Here is a 22127-nt window from a genome sequence, read left to right on the forward strand (position 1 = left end):
CTCCCAACTTGAACTCTTCAAAAACTTACCTCAAGGTCCCCTGAGGATACCTTGTTCTTTCCTGTATCTCTGCTTTTGATTACACCTATATTGAATTGCCCTACTCTCTTTGTGTATCCAAATCCAAATCCTGCTCATCTTTTAAACCCCAGTATATTTCCTACTCTTTTATGGTTCTTTCTCAGCCATCTACAGCCCTCTGTATATTATTATTTCCTCAGAATAACTCAGTGGCAATTGCTTTGTGACATTTTGTATTAGTCAGGACTCTTTCAATTGCATTTGACACAAACCCAGCTTCAATAGAGCTTAAAAAAAAATACTTGACTCTTTATCGTGATGACTTTGTAATCAGGCAAGTTCTTCCCAGTAGGAACAAAGATAACCATAATCAGCTAGCTTTTTTCCAGCCAGGTAACCTGGAAAAAAGAATATGATTTCACATTAGTCACCCATAATTACTCTGATTGGTCTAGCTTGGATCTCATACCCATTCTTGAAGCAGTCACTGTGACCATAGACGGATGGAATACTTGATTTAATTGACAAGCCTGGGTTCTGAGTCTCCCCACATTGTGAGAGTGGTGATGTCCCTTGATTAACAGATTAACAGTCCTGCAAACATCACATGGGAGTTGGGGAAGAGCACTTCTCAAAAGGGTTGCAGAAGAGACTGAAATGAAATAGATACATACTATATTGTATTAGTATTTTGAGAGTCTTTTGAATCTTGTGTTGTTATTTTAGTTTTAAAGGTTGTTTTTTTTTTATTCTGCTTTTTATATTATGTTGGAGATCCCTTATACCACTTTGTGTAACCAGCCATACGTTGATCTGGCTCGCTTAACACATATTATTTTGGTTGATAGATTTACAAGTATTTTGAGAGTGAAAAATGGAAAACTGTAATGCTGAGCTGATATTTGGTTGGCCTAAGTGGTTTAAAATTGTAAGACTGAGAATCAGTTGCTTATATAGTTGGACTTGTGATATTGGCCTATAGTGTGAATTTTTAAATGAAATATCTTGCCTATTGCTGTTAAATCCATTTTGCTGAATGTTTTACAGGAAAACTCTTTTATCTTATAGATGGATATCAGTCTGAAAGAACAGGTTGTCATTTTAGATGAAGCTCATAACATTGAGGACTGTGCTCGGGAATCAGCAAGTTACAGTGTAACAGAAGTTCAGCTTCGGTTTGCTCGGGATGAACTAGATAGTCTGGTTAACAATAACATAAGGAAGAAAGACCATGAACCCCTGCGAGCTGTGTGCTATAGCCTCATTAAGTAAGAACATTTGTCTTTCAGTGTCATTTGTGCTGCCTTTGTATTAAAAACATGTTTTACTGTGCCAAGTATTTTACAATTAGTAAACTTTGACCAGGCCACTTGGGAAATGGATTGTTGTTTGCCCATTAAAGGTAGAGATAGGCTAGTCCAAACTTTTGTCTTGTTCAAAAGAATATAGTGAACGTAACTGATTTTTAAAATTGATAATTGTGAATCTTATTCCTAATTTAGCAGGATAATTTAATAGTCCCATAGGATGTGTGTAGGATATTGGGCTGAACATTAACTAAACATGGTTTTAATTAACATATTTTAAAATTCTGGATCATGGCTTTATTTTATCGCTTTATGCTACAGTTTGAGTAGGATTCTGGTTTGATGAGTTTCATTTAACCAAGGTTTCAATACTGTAAAATAATGGATTTAGTATTTTATTTATTTATTTTTAAAATTATTTATTTATTTACTTGGCTGTGTATTCAGTTAGAATATATGTCGCCTCAAGAAGAGCTTCCTTGACATTGAAATTAAAGTAGCAGTTAGATTACGTTAATCCAGTTTATTTTCATTATATCACTGTCACTACCTGATATTTTCTTGTTCATGGATTTGTTTCTAAGTTTATTTCTGTCTCTGTTAGTAGAATCTAATTTCCATGAGAATAAGGACCTTGCCTATTTTATTTACTGCTGTATTTCCACTATCCAGTATAGTGTCTGGCATAATATAGGCATTTAAGCACTCATTGAAGGTACAAATGTCTGTGTGTGTGTGTGTGTGTGTGTGTGTGTGTGTGTGTATAAATGAATATATTTTCTAGTAATTCTCTTTTTTGTATTAATATTTAACACTATAATCTTTTTATTAGGCTTTTAAATTTTTATTTATTTATTTTATTTTTGGCTGCATTGGGTCTTCGTTGCTGCGCGCGGGCTTTCTCTAGTTGCGGCGAGCATGGACTACTCTTGGTTGTGGTGCGCGGGCTTCTCACTGAGGTGGCTTGTCTTGTTGCGGAGCACGGGCTGTAGGCACGCGGGCTTCAGTAATTGTGGCATGCAAGCTCAGTAGTTGTGGCTCATGGGCTCTAGAGTGCAGGCTCAGTAGTTGTGGCGTTGCAGGCTTAGTTGCCCCGCAGCATGTGGGACCTTCCCAGACCAGGGCTCGAACCCATGTCCCCTGCATTGGCAGGCGGATTCTTAACCACTGTGCCACCAGGGAAGTCCCTATTAGGCTTTTTTGTATTTCCTTTTATGTGCATTTGGGATAAGCTCCTAAGACCTAACTGTCAGTTGGAGAGACAGACAAGTAAAGCAGCGTGAATCCACAAAACACAAATGGGGAATCACACGCATCTTTCTCTTTTTTGAGTAAAAGCTTACTTTTTTAGCTGTATATTTATTTTGCAATATGAAACATGCATGCTATTTTTTTTTTTTTTATAATGAGAGCCTCTGGGAACTACAGTTTTGTCTTTTTTTATTTTATTTTTTATTTATTTTATTTATCATTTATGGCTGTGTTGGATCCTCGTTTCTGTGTGAGGGCCCTCTCCAGCTGTGGCAAGTGGGGGCCACTCTTCATCGCGGCGCGCGGGCCTCTCACCATCGCGGCCCCTCCCGTTGCGGAGCACAGGCTCCAGACGCGCAGGTTCAGTAACTGTGGCTCACGGGCCCAGCTGCTCCGCGGCACATGGGATCCTCCCAGACCAGGGCCCGAACCCGCGCCCCTGCATCGGCAGGCAGACTCTCAACCACTGCGCCACCAGGGAAGCCCCATGCATGCTATTTAAAAATGTCTTAATTAATCTACATATGTGTGCTCAGAGCTTCAAGGAATACAGATCAGTGTATCACATTTTCTTTGCTCTGTTGAAGTAGTGCACATAAGGATGATACTGGTTGATGGAATTGTTTTATTTTATTCCAGTTGGTTAGAAGCAAACTCTGAACATCTTGTGGAAAGGGGTTATGAATCATCCTGTAAGGTATGGAGTGGAAGTGAAATGCTCTTAAATTTATACAAAATGGGCATAACCACTGCTACTTTTCCCATTTTGCAGGTAAGTTTTTTTTTCTGAAATTTATTTAGTGAATTAGAAATGACTTAATAGTGAATAGTTAATCCAGAGTAAAAAAAAAAAAAAAGTAGCAATTAATTGTTTCAAAATTTTATTTTATTATGTAAGTTTGATAATCTTTAAGTGATGGCATAAATTATGGATGAAAAAGTAGCATTATTAGTTTGAAGGATATACGACTTAATTAATACGGAATTAATTGCTTTGTTTAAAGCTAAAAGAAGTCAGTATTTTTAGGTTGTAAATATTTTGTCAATTGTAAAAGTTAAAAATTTGGAAAATAAAAAGATAAGAAATTCATGTTTTATTCTCCTTAACTTAGAGGTTATAAACCTGGGTATATAGAGATTATGGGTGGGCTGTGGGATACTGTGAGCCTTATGAAATTACATTCAAAATTTTATGAGTATTTACTTTTGTACGTTTTTCTGGATAGAACCTTCATGACTTACATTAGTCTCAAAAGAGTGTTTGTTTGGGGTTTTTTTTTGTGTTTTTTGCAGGTGAGAATGTTTTTACTTTCTCTTTTTGTTCTTATTTATTTATATTAATTGACTTTACTTTTAAAGTGGTTGTTATAGGTTTATAGAAAAAGTGAGCAAAAAGGACAGAATTCTCATATACCACCACCCCCAACCACACACATATTCACAGATACTATAGATTCTCTTATTATTAACATCTTGCAATAGTAGTACATTTATTACAATTGAACCAATATTGGTTACATTATTTTTAACTAAAGTCCATAGTTTATGTTAGGGTATACTTTTTGTGTTGTACGTACAGTTCTATGAGTTGTTATGAAAACATAAAGTCAGGTATCTACCGTTACAGTATCGTACAGAATACTTTCATTGCCTTAAAAATCTTCTGTGTCGCACTTATTCATCCTTTCAACATGCTTTATTTCCTCTGCTGAACCTCTGGCAACCACTGATTTTTTTGTTTTTCTGACTCCATAGTGTTGCCTTTTCCAGAACGTTATATAGTTGTAATCATACAGTATGTGGTCTTTTTAGACTGACTTCTTCCACTTAACAGTATACATTTAAGGTTCCACCATGTCTTTTTGTGGTTTGATAACTCATTCCTTTTTATTTCTGAACTATATTTATTGTATATATGTACCACAGTTTGTTTATCCATTTACCTACTGAAAGACATATTGGTGGTTTCCAAGTTTCAGCAATTATGACTAAAGCTGCTATAAACATTTGTGTGCATGTTTTTGTATGGACATACTTTCTGCTCATTTGGATAAATACTTAGGAGCACAATTGCTGGATTGTATGGTAAGACTATGTTTAGCTTGCAATAAACTGCTAAACTATCTTCCAAAGTGATTGTACCATTTTACATTCCCACAGGTAGTGAATAAGAGTTCCTGTTGTTCCACATCCTTGCCAACATTTGGTGTTGTCAGTGTTTTGAATGTTAGCCATTCTAATAGATATGTAGTAGTATCTCATTGTTGTTTTAATTTACATTTCCCTAATGACATATGATGTGGAGCATCTTTTCACATGCTTATTTTCCATCTACATATTTTATTTGGTGAGGTATCTCTTCAGATATTTTGCCTACTTTTTAATTGAGTTGTTTGTTTTCTTATTGTTGAGTTTTAAGAGTTCTTTGGGTATTTTGTATACAAGACCTTCATCTGATATGTGTTTGCAAATATATTCTTCCAGCCTGTGGCTTGTTTTTTCAAACTATTAATGGAGTCTTTCATAGAGCATAAGTTTTTAGTTTTAATAAAGTTCAAATTTTTTACTTTGATGGATCCTGCTTTTGGTGTTGCAACTAAAAATTCATCACCGAACCCAAAGTCACCTAGATTTTCTCCTATCTTTTCTTCTACAAGTTTTATAGTTTTGTATTTTACATTTAGGTCTGTGGTCCATTTTCAGTTAATTTTTGTGAAGGGTGTAAGTTCTGTGTCTAGATTCATTTCTTTGGATGTAGATGTTACTCTGTCACCATTGGTTGAAAAGACCATCCTTTCTCCATTGGATTATCTTTGCTCCTTTGACAAAAGATCAGTTGACTATATTTGTGTTGGCCCATTTCTGGGCTCTCTATTCTTTTCCATTGATATACTTGTCTGTTCCTTCATCAGTTCCACACTGTCTTGATTACTGTAGCTTTAGAGTAAGTCTTGAAGTCAGGTAGTGTCAGTCCTCTGACTTTGTTCTTCAGCATTGTGTTTGCTATTCTGAGTCTTTCATCTTTCCATATAAACTTAGAATTGAAACTGAGCCCCCGTGGGGCTCCTGGGCATGGAAGCCTTTCTGTCCCCCATTTCTTGTATATAGGAAACAGACTCCAGCCTCCATGACCTTCCCTGGGTTCCAAAGGGCAGATTGGAATAGTTGCTAGGGAAGGGAGGGGATGCAGAGACAAGGGAGGAGAAGCCAAGAAACTACCGGAGGCAAGATTAAAGGAACCAGAGAAGCTAATCAAGATGAGGAGACCACCTGAGACGAGATCAAAGGAGTACAGGCCCTGCACACACCCTAATCTTGTCAGCAACCCCATCCTTGAACTATTGCTATAAAACCCCTCACCAAATCCTCAGGGGTTGGGTGACACAGTTTTTCAGGGGCATGAGCCTGCTGTATCTCCCTTTGACTGGCAAAGCAATAAAGCTATCCTCTTCTACTTCACCTAAAACTCTTGTCTTCGAGATTCAGTTTGGCACGGTGCACAGACACCGAGCTTTCTGTGTCAGAATCAGTTTGTCAGTATCCACCAAGTAACTTGGTGGGATTTTGATTGGGACTGCATTAAATCTGTAAGTCAATCTGGGAAGAACTGACATCTGAACAATATTGAGTGTTCCTATCCATGAACATGGAGTATCTCTCCATTTATTTAGATCTTTGATTTCTTTTATCAGAGTTTTATGGTTTTCCTCATATAGTTTTAAAGAGTTTTTTGAACCAAAAAAGGTAAGAACTGTTGCTAACATGAACTAGCATTATGGGCATATGAGTATTAAAAATATATTTTAATCAGACTGTACTTATAATTTTTGCCCTGAATTTTTAAAGTGCAATGTATCATAAGTATTTTTTCATATAACACTTTTTCATTTTTTTGCATAAACTTTTGGCATTCTAAAGACTTTTCATATCAACAGTAAAATGGGTTAAATAAATTGTGGGATATTCATACAGTAGACTACTATACAGCAATTTACAAAATGAACCACTGCCACCACAACCATATGAATGAATCTTACAGACATAAAGTTGCATAAGAGAAACCAGCACAAAAGAGTACAAACTGTATGATTTCATTTTTATGAAATTTAAGAACAGACAAACATAATTATGCTAATAGAAGTCAGAATACTGGTTACCACTGTGCAGGGATAAGGAGTAGTTTGGGCTGAGAAGGGACACAAGGGAACTTTCTGGGATTTGAGAAATGTTTTGAATCCTGACTTAAAATCACACACACAAGTGTGTGCGTGTGTGTGTGTGTGTATGTGCTTGTGTTTAGTGACCTATACACTTAAGATTAGTGCACTCTATAAAAAATGTACAAATAAAATATATGTCAAAGGAAAAAACTTGGAAAATACAGAAAGGTACAGAGGGAAAAAAAAACTCGTAAACTTAAAAATGATTATTATTAACTTTTAGATTTGTGTCTACCTATGTCTTCTTCTATGCATATATTCGCTTAACATAAATTTTTGACATGATACATATTTATTTTTACCTCTTCATTTAGTAATATGAGTACTTCCCTATTTTAATAGAAATTCTTTTGCATGATTTTTAGTTGCAGTGCAGCGTTTTTGTGAGTGCACATATTCTAAATTATTTGACTAATCTGGCAGTTGAAATACAGGTTGTTGCCAGTTTTCCCAGAATAAGAAAAGGTTCTGATATGAACATCCTTGAAAATATATATTTGTATGTATCTCTGATTATATATGGTAAATATTAATTCTTTGTTGCTTATTGTATTACATGTATATTCTTGTATCTATGGTTTGTTTATGGTGGTTTTTTATAAGTTTTTTAATTTTAGTGCATTCAAATGTATTATTGTTTTTTCTTTTATGAATTGTGATATTTGAGTTTAAGCAAGCTTTTCTTACGCTATGCAACATTTTCTTCTAAAAGTGTTAAAGTTTTTTTTAATAAATGTTTTCAATCACCCTGGGATTCATTTTTGTTTATGTTGTGAGATATGTAATCCATTTTATTTCCTGTATGGATTTTCTCAGCATCATTTACTAAATTATCCATCCACTTCACTCTGATTTGTGATGCCACATATCTGATTTTCGTTTATGTATAAGCTTATTTCTGGACTCTATTGTGTTCTTTGATTCTGTTTCTCTAAGCTATCCTATTTGTTAATCACTGTAGCATTAGAAAAATGCTGATGCATGGTAGGGCATATCTCCTCACATGATTTTCCTTTGGAATGATCCTGGCTGTTCTTCGCCTTACTCTGCCATCTGAATTTTAGACTTAGCTTATAAATTTCTATGAACAATTCTGTTGGAATTTTGACTGGAATTGTGTTGAATTTACGGATTAATTTAGAAAGAATTGACTTTACAATATGAAGTTTTTCCATTCATGGACAAGATAGAATTCTAATAATTTATTATCTCTTTCTATATATCTTTCAATAAAATTTTATAATTTTTGAAAGTTTTAGGTACTTTTGGTTAGGTTTATTCCTGAGTAAGTTAAAGTTTGTTTCTTTTTCAAATGGTATAATTCAAAAATTGCATTTTCTAATTGTTATTCGTGTATAAGGATGGTAGTTGATTCTTATAATCACTTTGTTGGACTATCCTATAGGTTCATCTATAGATTATTAAATTTTCTATGTAGACAGTCATCCTGTCTATGAATATGACTATTTTCTTTCTTTCCATTTCCTTCACATTTTATTCATTTCTTACTTTGCTAGCTTAAACTTTCAGTACATGGTTCATCACAGTAAAAAGACATCCTGATCTTGTTGCTTACTTTAAAAGGACTGTATTACTAGTATTACACCATTTAGCAATATGTCTGCTGTATTTAAAAAAAATTTTTTTTTTAACAGTTTGAGATACAATTCACATGCCATGAAATTTACCCTTTTAGAGTATACAATTCAGTGGTTTTCTGTGTAGTCATAGAGTTGTGCAACTACCACTGCTGTCTAATTTCAGAACATTTTTATCACCTCAGAAAGAAACCTTGTACCCATTAGCAATTAGTCACTCCCATTTCCTCCTACCCCAGATCCTGGAAACCACTAATCTACTTTCTGTTTCTGTGGATCTACCTATTCTGGACATTTTATGTTAATGGCAACACGATATGTGGTGTTTTGTGACTGCCTTCTTTCACTTTGCATAATGTTCTCAAGGTTCATCTATGTTGTAGGTTCATCTATCAATACTTCATTCCTTTTTATTACCAAATAATATTATATTTTATGAATATACTGTATTTTATTTATCCATTATCAGTCGTTTCTACTTTTTGGCTGTTATAAACAATGCAGCTATGACCATTCATAGACAGATTTTTGTGTGGATATGTATTTTCAGTTCTCTTGGGTATATACTTAAGAATAGAATTGCTGGTCCATATGGTAACTCTATGTTTAACATTTTGAGGAACTGCCAAGCTTTTCCAAGGGGGCTGTACCATTTTACAATTCCATCAATAATGTATGAGGATTCTAATTTCTTCTACATCCTCACCAACACTTGTTATTATCTCTTTTTTATTATAATCTTCCCAGGGGGAATGAAGTGGTATCTTCATGTGATTTGATTTTCATTTCCCTAATGACTCATAATGCCAAGCATTTTTTCAACTGCTTATTGTCCATTTATATATCTTCTTTGGAGAAATCTATATTCAAATCCTTTGCCCGTTTTGAAATTGTGTTGTCTTTTATTGTTGACTGTAAGTTCTTTATGTATTCTGGATATGAACAATGTATTGGATATATGATTTGCAAATACTTTTTCTCATTCCGTAGATGCTGTAGGATTTTTAGTTATTTTTAAAATTAGGTTAAGGAAATTTCCTTTGATCTTAAGAAATTCATCGTTGTGATTACTAAATTTTTTACAAGTTAATTTTACCACAGCAACATATGAACATAATTTAAAAGTCAGTTACTACTATCAAGAAAAGCATTCATTTGCGCCACTCCTCTGTCCCAATTTTCATTCTCGGTGGCTCTTTTAACTCCTGTAGTGGCTTCCTCTGATATTTAACCCCAATTTTCTAAATAACATGTGGATTCTGCTACTTTCGAGTTTTAAATTTTTGATATTCTCTATTGACTTCCTATTAAGTATGATGATGATTTAGCTCCTTTACACACACCCACGTTTCTCTCTCTCTCTCTCTCTCTCTCACACACACACACATGCACACACACACACACACACACTCTCATACTCACCCTCTCTTTTCCTCTCTGTCCCTCCCTTTCTCCTTTTCCTCCCTCCCTCTTTCCCTTTCTTCACTCTCCATTTTCTCAGCATATTTATATTACTATTCAGTGTGCATATCACTATGTATATATATTATCATAGTTTATGATAGTCATCTCATGTAACTTACTTGATTAAATTTTTAATACAACTCTAGGTTTCTATGAAGTAATAATTACCTGTCTGTGTCTATGTGTGTGTTTCCCCATTTGCTTAGTTTTCTATTTGTCTATAAACCCAGCTGTCATTGTTTAGGTAACCTAGCCGGAAGTAGCCTTGGAGTTGTCTCATGGTTCAATATGTAGAATGTCATTCAGTCCTGTTGTTTTTATTCCAGTGCCTTACCTTCAGGAGTTCAGAAGTTCTGTAGTTTTACAGAGTAAATTGCCAGTTGTCTGCCAGTGTTGGAGAGGAATAGTAGCCTTCCTGTAAGGTGTTTCTCAGGGAACTTGATTTTTTAAAAAGAACAATTTAATACTTGTTTTTCATTAATCTCATTAATAATTTGTAGTGCCGAATGTTTTTCTAAGTTCATGTTGTCTTTTTTGTTCTTTGTTTCTTTTTGAAAAATATTGTATCCTTTGAAGTTTTGTTCAGTGGAGACTAATTTTACTTTTTTAAATGTCGATTCATTTCACAATATATCTGAATATTGAAATTTATCTGTCTTATTTATCTTAACTATTTCCCCATTTTATTTTCATTGAACACACATTTTATTGTCAAACATCAGAGTTGTCACCAGTATCTTTTATTGCTTCAATATTCAGGGTTTTCTGTTTCACAATCTGGGAAAACATACTTTTCTGTTTTATTATTTTGTCTTAATGTCCATACTTCTATTTGTATTTAAGCTTATGAGCCATGTAAAAACTAATCAGCCAGTTAGCATACATTTTGTGTCTAGCATGTATTCTTTCTTTGAGTTGTTCTTTTACTTTTGCTTGTCACATAGTCATATTATTCTCAGCATCAGAGTACTCCCTGGAAATAATTCAGGCATTTAAGTGGAATATCAAATCTTTTAAGCTTTTTAAAAACTATTTGGTACATTTTTATTTAGTTCATTGCTTTTGAAGGGCACTGAATAAAACCCTAATTGCCTGAAGAAGTAATGAACCTCCTAAATGTGTAACTTCTTATTTAAATAACTCTTTGAAGAGAATTTGAGAATATATGGGAATTCAAAATATATTGTTAGCATTTGTGTATTAATGTTTGTCTAAAATTTCAATGTATATTTCATTTGGGTTTTATTACAGTTTTAAGAATTTTGTTTTCCCCCTCTTTCCCTCCCCCGCCCCGTACACTTAATATGGTAATTCCTTATAGGGACATTTTTCTGCTATCCTTCAAAAAGAAGAAAAAGTCTCATCAGTTCATGGTAAAGAGGAGGCAATAGAAGTACCTATTATTAGTGCTTCAACTCAAATAATGCTCAAAGGACTTTTTATGGTGCTTGACTATCTTTTTAGGCAAAATAGCAGGTAAGTGAAGATAATCTGGTCTGTATTCTGCCTCTTAAAAATATTAGCCTTATTGAGTGCTAGCATGTGTTTAATACCTACTAATTTTATATGAGTACATGGGATAGTGATAAACAAGTGGTATAAATATTGCTCTTACTTACTGGCACAGACTCAGTCAATTGATGTTATTTTTTATTAATGAAAATGAGTATTGAAACCAGTAAATAAATACAATTAATTAATTCAGCATTAAAGTCCTCTAAGACTAAATTTAAGTTTTCTTTTAAGTATAATCTAGGTATGTTTCTTCCAGTGTCAGAAAGTCTTTCTTATTCTGTAAATCCTCTATTTAATGAAATGTGGGAAATGAAAAGCAGTCAACTCCCCACACACTACTCCTTAAGTTATAGTACTACCTGGTTCCAGTATTTTTTTAAGTGTTTTTTTATGGTAAAATATACACAATATAAAATTTACCATTTTTAAGTGTACATTTTAATAGCATTAAGTATGTTCACATTGTTGTACAACTACCACCACTGTCAATTTCTAGAACTTTTTCATCATCCCAAACAGGAACTCTATACCCATGAAACAGTATCTTCCATTTGCCTCTCACCACAGCCTTTGGTAACCTCTATCCTACTTTCATCTCTATGGATTTGCCCTTTCTGGGTGTCTCATATAAGTGGAATCATACAATCTAATGTTTTCAAGCTTAAATCCATGTTGTAACATATGTCATTCCTTTTTATGGCTGAATAATATTCCATGTGAATGGGGGTTCTCTTTTCACTCTCTTGATAGTATTCTTCGATGCACAAAAGTTGAAATTTTGATGCAGTCCAATTTATCGATTTTTTTTTCTTTTATTGCTTGTGCTTTTGGGATCCATTGAACATAGCCAAATATGATGTCATGAAGATTTTCCCCTATGTTTTCTTCTAAGAGTTTTATAGTTTCTAGCTCCCAGTATTTTTATAAAATTCCCTCCACATAGTGCAGGGTTCCTGACTTGAACTTTGAATTCTGATCTCTCTAAGGGTAAAATTAACAGTCAGTATTACTGTGAGGACATGGTAGAGAATACCAAATTTCATTCTGTTTAAGCTTAAGTGTTTATAGCCTCTTATTGAGAGAAATTATAAGCTGGATGGGATCATGGAGATCATCTGGTTTAGTACTTTCACTAAAAATAGATGAAGACTGAGATCCACATTTTAAAGGAACTTAAAAATTAGTTTCCTAAACTTTCAGTAAAAATTGTCTTTCTATTTTCTCATGCAATAAAAAAGTTTAACCCACTTTTTAGTTTCTTTAACAATAATACTGTTAACTATTTTATAATTAATGATGTATCATAGAATGCAAAGAGCTCTGAACTAGGAGTTAGGAGGCTTGCATTTTAATTCTGGCTCTGCCATGATTTATGTAATGTTTGAACATAGGGATGGGAAGTGATAAAGGGTGATATTTAAGTGATATCTAACCTCTATAAGGGGGGACTGACTCTAAGGTTTAATGCCTTATTTCTATCAGGATTACTGAATTTAGTGGTGTGGGTTGTTGGTGGGGGACAATGTTATCTAAAATCTTCCCATTTAATTACCATTTTATTTTCATTTAGATTTGCAGATGATTATAAAGTCGCTATTCAACAGACTTATTCTTGGATAAATCAGACTGATACTTCAGATAAAAATGGGTTCTTGGTTCTACCAAAAAATAAGAAACGTTTACGAGAGAAAACAGCAGTTCATGTGCTGAATTTTTGGTGCTTAAATCCAGCTGTGGTAAGCATATCATGCTGTAAATGAGAATTCTGTCTTCTTGCTCAATACCAACAATTAAATAAATGTGCTTGACTGTTTTTTTTGACTGTTTTAAAGATGATTTTATGTATCTAATGTTGTTTCCTTTTAGGCCTTTTCAGATATTAATGGCAAGGTTTGGACGATTGTTTTGACATCTGGGACATTATCACCAATGAAATCCTTTTCATCAGAACTTGGTGTTACATTTACTATCCAACTGGAGGCTAATCATGTCATTAATAACTCACAGGTTAGGTTTTTTGTTGTTGTCTTTTTTTGAAGGCTCTTAGTCTTTTTACCTCAGTAAAATTATAAACAAATTAAAAGGTAACTGAAGTACTGGCAAAACAAATCCTGATAGGAAAGTCAACATTTCAGTTTTAGAATAAAGGAAAATTTGTCAGCTGCTTGGTAGTGTCAACAAAAGGAAATACCAATAAATAGCATTCCTTCAACCCAGTGAGTAAAAATATACACTTTCAAGGCAAAGACTGTATTGCAATTTCCTTATTTAAATAAGTTTTAAGTTTTTTAATGAAAATTAAAAAGAAAACAAAAATTCAACTTTTTTTTTTTACTGTAGTTCCTGATTGTTTAATCATTTGTGTTTTTCTTTTCCATTAGACTATGGTATATCCTTATTCTAATTTTTACGTCCTCATCTTTCCACTGCACCTAGATTAATACCTGGTATTAGTTAGCAAGTGTTCAGCACGTTTGAATATCTGAAATGAATTAAAAGTATTCTTATGAGTCCTGTGACTTAAGATTTTAATTTTATTATTTATTTATTTATTTATTTATTCGTTTGTTTGTTTTTATTTTTGGCTGTGTTGGGTCGTTGTTGCTGTGCGTGGGCTTCTCTAGTTGCGGTGAGCGGGGGCTTCTCCGTTGCGGTGTGCAGGCTTCTCTTGTTGTGGAGCACGGGTTCTAGGCGCACAGGCATCAGTAGTTGTGGCTTGTGGGCTCTAGAGCACAGGCTCAGTAGTTGTGGCACACGGGCTTAGTTGCTCTGCGGCATGTGGGATCTTCCTGGACCAGGGCTCGAACCTTTGTCCCTTGCATTGGCAGGCAGATTCTTAACCACTGTGCCACCAGGGAAGCCCAGATTCTAATTTTTTATAACAATACCATGTAAATGTTACTTTAATTTTCCTAAGAATGTTTGAATTGTCATTTGTCAGTCTGCTATTTCTTTTTAGGAAGTAATTTAAAGTGGTTAGCTACATGCTTAATACCACCTGTGGGCCTAATACAATTCTAGTTCTTTATAAAGAGCTGTAGTTTTCAACCAAGAAGTATTTTTGGAAATTACTGGCATTTAGTAGGTGAGAGCCTTGAATGCTAAACTCCTATATAACCAAGGGTTGTGCTTTCCAAAATCCAGAATGCTCCTGTGTAGAAACATTGCTATAAGCAGTATAGCAAAGGAAAAATATATTTTGCACATTTTCACGATATTTTCCTTAGAGGTTCATATATATATGGGAAGTTATTAGTAAATTCAGCATGTATTTTTTCAAAAGAATGTTATTATAGGTTCTATGTTCTCAATCTAGTGCACAAAAGCCCGTTTAACCTGTAATGTCGCTAAATAATAATTAACAATAATAATAATGTTAGTTCAGCTGGATTCTGTTATAATATTTCCCCCAACTTTTAAAAAGTTTATTTTTTATTTTAATTGTGGTAAAAAACACATGTTGTAAAATTTACCATCTTAACCATTTTTACGTGTATAGTTCAGTTTTGTTAAGTATATTCACACTGTTGTATATAACCAATCTCTAGAGCTTTTTCATCTAGCAACACTGAAATTCTATTCTTAAACAACAATTCTCCATTCCCCCCTCCTCTCAGCCCCTGGTAACCACCATTCCACTTTTTGTTTTTATGAATTTGACTATTCTAAATACCTCATGTAAGTGGAATCACAAGGTTTTTGTGATTAGTTTATTTCACTTAGCCTGGTGTCTTCAAGGTTCATCCTTGTTGTAACATGAATCAGAATTTCCTTCCTTTTTAAGGCTAATATTCCAGTTGTGTGTGTGTGTGTGTGTGTGTGTGTGTGTGTCACATTTTGTTTGTTCATTCATTCATTGATCACCCCAAATTTTTATTTAAAAAATTATAACTTGAAAAATGGAAAAAATAGTATTAATATAGTGAATATCTTTATACCCTTAACCTAGATTCATCAGTTTTTAACATTTTGCATCTGTATATATATGAGACAAAGAAAGAGAAGAGTAATATTGCAAAATGTTGATGATTACATTAATTTTGGTTATGGTATTAGAAAGTAATTTGTAGACATAGTGACACCTTGCCCTTAATTAGTTTAGCATGTTTCTCCCAAGAACAAGTACATAATCTTGCATAACCACAGTATCATGATCGTATCCAAGCAATTTAATATTGATACAATAGAATCTATATTTTTCCAGATATTCCCAATGTGTCTTTGTTTTTTTTTTGATGATAAATACATTTCATCATTTAATGTTTAAGCTCTCACACTAGATTTTTACAAGCTGGTGAACACTGACAAATTATTTCTCCCACAGAACTATAACCACATGTTCCGGGACAGTATAAATATATGGTTGAGGTAACGTTAATACTCATCACCATTTTATCAATTATATAATAAAACAAATTGTCAAGTATCCACATATTAAATTACACAGCTCAAAAGACATAAAACATTAAATGTCTGCTCAATTCATTAGCAGAAACCCACTTTTTTTTTTTTGGCAAGAGAGGTTGGGAATCACACTTCAAACAAAAATAAGTTGGTAAACAACTTCAACTTCAGATAAGTTTGAAAAAAATTACAAGAATTTCAGAAATTTTATGATTAAGAATTGTTTTAGCTACAATAACAAAGTATTTCTACCTTTTCAAAAAATATTTACTAAATTAAAGTACATATTCTACATGTTCTGCACAAGACAAAGGCAACATTTAACTAAAAATACTTAATAGCCCCCTCCCATTCTTTATTCAGGCCCTCCCTGTAAGTTACACCCCAAAGTGCAAACATTAAAATTAACTGTAAGGCTTTTTTGTCTGGAGACATTAAAGACATGTGCTTCCGTACAATGTAGATTTTCTATAACAGCACAAAATGAGTTTTATAGAAAGACATTAAATAATCACTGTAAGACTTGGTTAATTAAAAAAAAAACAAGCAAATCTGATGTATACTGGTATGAATGTGGAAGATGTAAACATATCGTGAGCAAATAACCTCATAGGCCCTACTTTCTGTGTTGGAAATGCTGGAAGGAATAAACCACATAAGGTCCAGAGTTTTCATAGTTCCTGGGATTTTAGTTCTATATCATACTAAAAATATACAAGTATTGTGCTGGGTATTTTGGCACCTAGTGTTTCTAAATTTCTTATATACTGCTAAGATTCTGGCATGGAAACAGATTTAAAGGCATGACTCAGTACTGCATGATTTCAGGAAAGGTCATTTGGTACAAACGATGAGCACATTTTAAATGCTGAACAGAAAGAATCCTTTGCTAAGTGGCTAAGTAGGTTGATCATAACCCAAACATAGAGGTTGCAATTCTGCCAGGCTTGTGGCCTGGTAAAACTGCTTTTTGACACTCCTATGGAAGTTTCATCAGACTTTCCCAAGGCAACGTGCTGGCTAACATGTACGACAAATTCCGTCTGTCTAGGTTCCACTTCCAAGCAATGGCATCAGGCACCCCAGTTTTATTGAATGCAACAGTTGTTTCTATGACCATTGGAGTCTTTGAAGCACAGCCACATTTTAGGACGATACTTCTCCAGATACAAAAGTTGATTGCTGTTAAAAGCTCCATGCCGCTTTTGTCTTATGAACTGTACTGCATCTTCATATTTCATTCCACCTTCAATTAATGCTAGGACGACAAGCACTGGACCTCTCCCAAGGCCTGCAACACAATGAAAGGCAATACAACAACCAGGGTCTTCATGAAACTTAATTTTCACAAGACTTAACCAGTCATCAACCATCTGGTTAGATGATGGTGCACCATCATCAAAAGGCCAATCGAGAACACGGATGCCTTCTTTCTCCACAAGAGTAGTGTCATAAGTTGCTTCACATACTCTTACTATTGTGGTAACCATACTTATTAAGTTCCTGTATAAATTTGTTTAAGGTTGCATTAGTTGGATTGTGTGTAATGAGAAATCTCATGTTCTTGTAAGTGACTTCCACAGGAGCTGGACAGTTCATTTGAGCCATGTTAATTTAGTTAAAAAACACTCAATAGGGTTATGAAAGAATTTTAAAAATTGAATACAGAAATGATGCAAAGAAACTGAGTCTACTTCAATATACTCCACTTGAAATTCTTAGTGCTTTCAAGTATGAAGTTGGGAGTAATGGGAAATGAAATGAACCTCCTAACAAGAAGCAGCAATTCTTCAATCCAGTAATACTGAGGCAATAGAAAGGAAGTGCACTGAGGTTTACCCCATCCAGGTCAGAACTCTTGTAAAAAATGCTCTGTGGGTTTCAATTCAACACTTCTGTGTCCAGGTTAGCCACTCTTACGGGGGCTTCTTGGTGGAGTAGTAATGAATTTCTACAGTTCACTTGTCTGCATAGAGGTCGTGCTGTGCCTGGCAGTAGTCTCCACTGCCGTTCAGAAACTCCATAAATGTGTGACCAAGAACACCACAGAACTGCCTCTCTAGCCTGTTCTCTTGGCGTAGGTTTGGTTATCCCAAGAAAGGTCCACTCTTGTAGCTTCACTCTCAGGGCACCGAATGCTCCCAATGTGTCTTTTATACCTGTTTATTTTTCTTATTCTTGATTCAGGATCCAGTCAAGTATTATATATTGCATTTGGTTTTCAAGTCTCTTTAGTTTTTTTTTTTCTTTCTTATTTTAGACTGAAGTATAGTTGATTTACAATATTAGTTTCAGGTGTACAACATAGTGATTCAAAGTTTTTATAGATTATAAAAACTCCATTTAAAGTTATAAAATATTGGCTATTATCCCTATGCGGTACAATATATCCTTGTAGCTTATTTATTTTATACATAGTAGTTTGTACCTCTTAATTCCCTACCCCTATCTTGCCCTTCCCCCCACTAGTAACCACTAGTTTGTTCTATTTGGGAATCTTTTCTGTTTTGTTATATTCATTTGTGTTGTATTTTTTAGATTCCACATGTAAGTGATAACATACAGTATTTGTCTTTCTCTGTCTGACTTATTTCACTTAGCCTAATACCCTCCAGGTCCATCCATGTTGTTGCAAATGGCAAGATTTCATTCTTTTTTATGGCTGAGTACTCTTCCATTGTGTGTGTGTGTGTGTGTGTGTGTGTGTGTGTGTGTGTGTGTGTATACCACATCTTCTTTATCCATTCATCTGTGATGGACATTTAGGTTGCTTCCATATCTTTAGCTATTGGAAATAACACTACTATGAATATTGGGGTACATGTATCTTTTCAAATTAGTGTTTTTGTTTTCTTCAGATATACTCCCAGAATTGGAATTGCTGGATGATATGGTATTTCTATTTTTAGTTTTTTGAGGAACCTCCATACAGTTTTCCATAGTGGCTGCACCAGTTCATGTCTCTTTAGTCCTTAAAATAGTTTTCTTGCCCATTTTTTCTGTCTTTCATGACATTTTTAAAGAATTCAAGTCACCAGTTGTCCTTAGGAATATTTTATAATCTGGATTTTTCTGATTGTTTTCTCATGATAAGATTCAAGTTAAAGTGTTTGGTAAGAATACTATATAAGTGATATTGTTACTTCCCATTGTATCATATCAAGAAACACATACTGTCAGTTTGTCTTATTACTAGTTGATCATTTGATTTAAAGTTGATTAAACTGGTATCCATCAGATGTCATCTTGCAAGATGTACCTAATCTTGTATATCATTTCCAAATATAAGACTATTACATTTTTCAACAATCTGAAGTGTTTGTATTGTCTTTAGAATACTAATAAAATTTGTACTTTCTCTTAGTCAAATTAGCTATACAAAGGCTAGACCTATGTGAATGTAGAGGAATTGCACATAACTGTAAAATTTGGTGGGTCTGATTTTCTGACTATAGATCTTTGAGCATCGGGGAATTTGTGAAACAGTAGTTCCTGTCATAATTGAATCTTAGAGACTTAACTATAGCAGATCGTACCAGCCCTCATCTCTTATTTTGGATTCATTTCTGATTTATTCATTTCATTTGTTCCTATCATCTAACAAAATGTTACCTGCTTAATTTTGTAAAGCTATTGAGGAAATACATAAATATAACCTGTTTTTCTTTCATCCTAAGAGAATTCAGTGGTCTGCCTAAAGTAAAACTTTCATAAATTAAATCTATATATAATTAATTAAAGATAATAGGAAAAATCCCCAACAATTTAAAAGTAAATTTTCTCTAAACTCATTGCTTGATCTTTTTTTGACATACATGTAATTAAGGCTCCCAAATTAAATGCTAATTTGCCTGCCTCATTTAAGCATAACTCTAATACTGACATATTTATATTCCAGGTTTGGGTTGGCACCATTGGGTCAGGCCCCAAGGGTCGCAATCTCTGTGCTACCTTCCAGCACACGGAAACATTTGAGTTCCAGGATGAAGTGGGAGCACTTGTGTTATCTGTGTGCCAGACTGTGAGCCAAGGAATTTTGTGTTTCCTGCCATCTTACAAGGTAAAGGAATATTTATTTTTTCTTTTGCCTTTAAAAGATCATGTGGCATTATCACCACAAGCAGCAGGGGAATTACAGTTTCCTAAACTTCATATATTATTTTACTTGTTTATTAAGATGCTGCCTGATTGTTCTACCACCGTTTTACTTGAAAGTCTAAAAGACTAAAGGTCTTCCAACAGTGTTAGTTATATAAGAGAGCTATTTTTGTATATGTGATTTTTATTCTTAGGGGCAGGTTGATATTTTCATGGTTAAAGGAAAAAGCATTATTTTCACTTTGATAAATTACACTATTTGAATGTTTCAGTAATCTGAATAAGACTTTCTTTGTTGCCCATCGTGGTTTTTTTTGGAGTATAATTGCTTTACAATGTTGTGTTAATTTCTGCTGTACAATGAAGAGAATCAGCTATATGTATACATATATCCCCTCCCTCTTTGACCTCCCTCCCACCCACATCCCCCCATCCCACCCATCTGGGTCATCACAGAGCATGGAGTTGAGCTCCCTGTGCTATACCGGAGGTTCTCACTAGCTATCTATTAAGTTGGCCCAACCCAATATTTTACACATGGTAGTGTATTTATGTCAAACCTAGTCTCCCAGTTCATCTCACCCTTGCTTTCCCTCCCTGTGTCCACATGTCCATTCTCTACATCTACGTCTCTATTCTTGCCCTCGAACTAGGTTCATCTGTACCATTTTCCTAGATTCCACATACATGCATTAATATATGATATTTGTTTTTCTCTTTCTGACTTACTTCACTCTGTATGACAAACTCTAGGTCCATACACATCTCTACAAATGACCCAGTTTCGTTCCTTTTTATGGCTGAGTAATATTCCATTATATATATGTACCACATCTTCTTTATCCATTCATTTGTCAATGGAAATTTAAGTTGTTTCCATGTCCTGGCTATTGTAAATAGTGCTGCAGTGAACACTGGGGTACATGTGACTTTTGAATTATGGTTTTCTCAGAGTATATGCCCAGTTGTGGGACTGCTGGGTCATATGGTAGTTCTATTTTTAGTTTTTAAAGGAACCTCCATACTGTTCTCCATAGTGGCTGTATCAGTTACATTCCCACCAACAGTGCAAGAGAGTTCCCTTTTCTCCACACCGTCTCCAGCATTTATTGTTTGTAGATTTTTTGATGATGGCCATTCTGACCTGTGTGACGTGATACCTCATTGTAGTTTTGATTTGCATTTCTCTACTAATTAGTGATGTTGAGCATCTTTTCATGTGCCTCTTGGCCATCTGTATGTCTTCTTTGGAGAAATGTCTATTTAGGTCATCCTTCCATTTTTTGATTGGGTTGTTTATTTTTTTGAAATTGAGCTGCATGAGCTATTTGTATATTTTGGAGATTAATCCTTTGTCCGTTGCTTCATTTGCAAATATTTTCTCCCATTCTGAGGGTTGTCTTTTCGTCTTGTTTATGGTTTCCTTTGCTGTGCAAAAGCTTTTAAGTTTAATTAGGTCCCATTTGCTTACTTTTGTTTTTATTTTCATTACTCTAGGAGGTGGATTAAAAAAGATCTTGCTATGATTTATGTCATAGAGTGTTCTTCCTATGTTTTCCACTAAGCGTTTTGTAGTGACCGGTCTTACATTTAGGTCTTTAATCCATTTTGAATTTATTTTTGTGTATGGTGTTAGGCAGTGTTCTAATTTCATTCTTTTACCTGTAGCTGTCCTGTTTTCCCAGCACCACTTATTGAAGAGGCTATCTTTTCTGCATTGTATAGAATCTGCATCCTTTGTCATAGATTAGGTTACCATAGGTGCATGCTTTTATCTCTGGGCTTTCTATCCTGTACCATTGATCTATATTTCTGTTTCCGTGCCAATACCATACTGTATTGATTACTGTAGCTTTGTAGTATAGTCCGAAGACAGGGAGCCTGATTCCTCCATCTCCTTTTTTCTTTCTCAAGATTGCTTTGGCTATTCGGGATCTTTTGTGTTTCCATACAAATTGTAAAATTTTTTGTTCTAATTCTGTGAAAAATGCTTTGGGTAGTATAGTCATTTGCACAGTATTGATTCTTCCAATCCAAGAACATGGTATATCTCTCCATCTGTTTCTGTCATCTTTGATTTCTTTCATCACTGTTTTACAGTTTTCTGAGTACAGATCTTTTGCCTCCTTAGGTAGGTTTATTCCTAGGTATTTTATTCTTTTTGTTGCGATCGTAAATAGGATTGTTTCCTTAATTTCTCTTTCTGATCTTTCGTTGTTAGTGTATAGGAATGCAAAAGATTTCTGTGC

The 22127-nt window shown here is 34.3% G+C and overlaps 1 protein-coding gene and 1 pseudogene across 5 annotated transcripts in view; one reads left to right on the top strand and one right to left on the bottom strand.

Annotated features, from left to right (window-relative positions):
• BRIP1 (BRCA1 interacting helicase 1) overlaps positions 1-22127 on the top strand; it is a 194270-nt gene that overhangs the window by 71005 nt on the left and 101138 nt on the right. For all 5 annotated transcript variants that reach the window (XM_059907199.1, XM_059907202.1, XM_059907198.1 and 2 more), the window contains 6 exons: positions 1090-1289; positions 3219-3351; positions 11183-11337; positions 12947-13112; positions 13243-13383; positions 19679-19840. In XM_059907199.1, coding sequence (XP_059763182.1) covers positions 1090-1289; positions 3219-3351; positions 11183-11337; positions 12947-13112; positions 13243-13383; positions 19679-19840 — 957 coding nt within the window. The remainder of the gene's footprint in view (positions 1-1089; positions 1290-3218; positions 3352-11182; positions 11338-12946; positions 13113-13242; positions 13384-19678; positions 19841-22127) is intronic.
• On the bottom strand, positions 16869-17388 carry LOC132355267 (protein tyrosine phosphatase type IVA 1-like; annotated as a pseudogene).

Source organism: Balaenoptera ricei, chromosome 20 (genome assembly GCF_028023285.1).
Source record: "Balaenoptera ricei isolate mBalRic1 chromosome 20, mBalRic1.hap2, whole genome shotgun sequence".
In the NCBI taxonomy this organism is placed as follows: domain Eukaryota; kingdom Metazoa; phylum Chordata; class Mammalia; order Artiodactyla; family Balaenopteridae; genus Balaenoptera; species Balaenoptera ricei.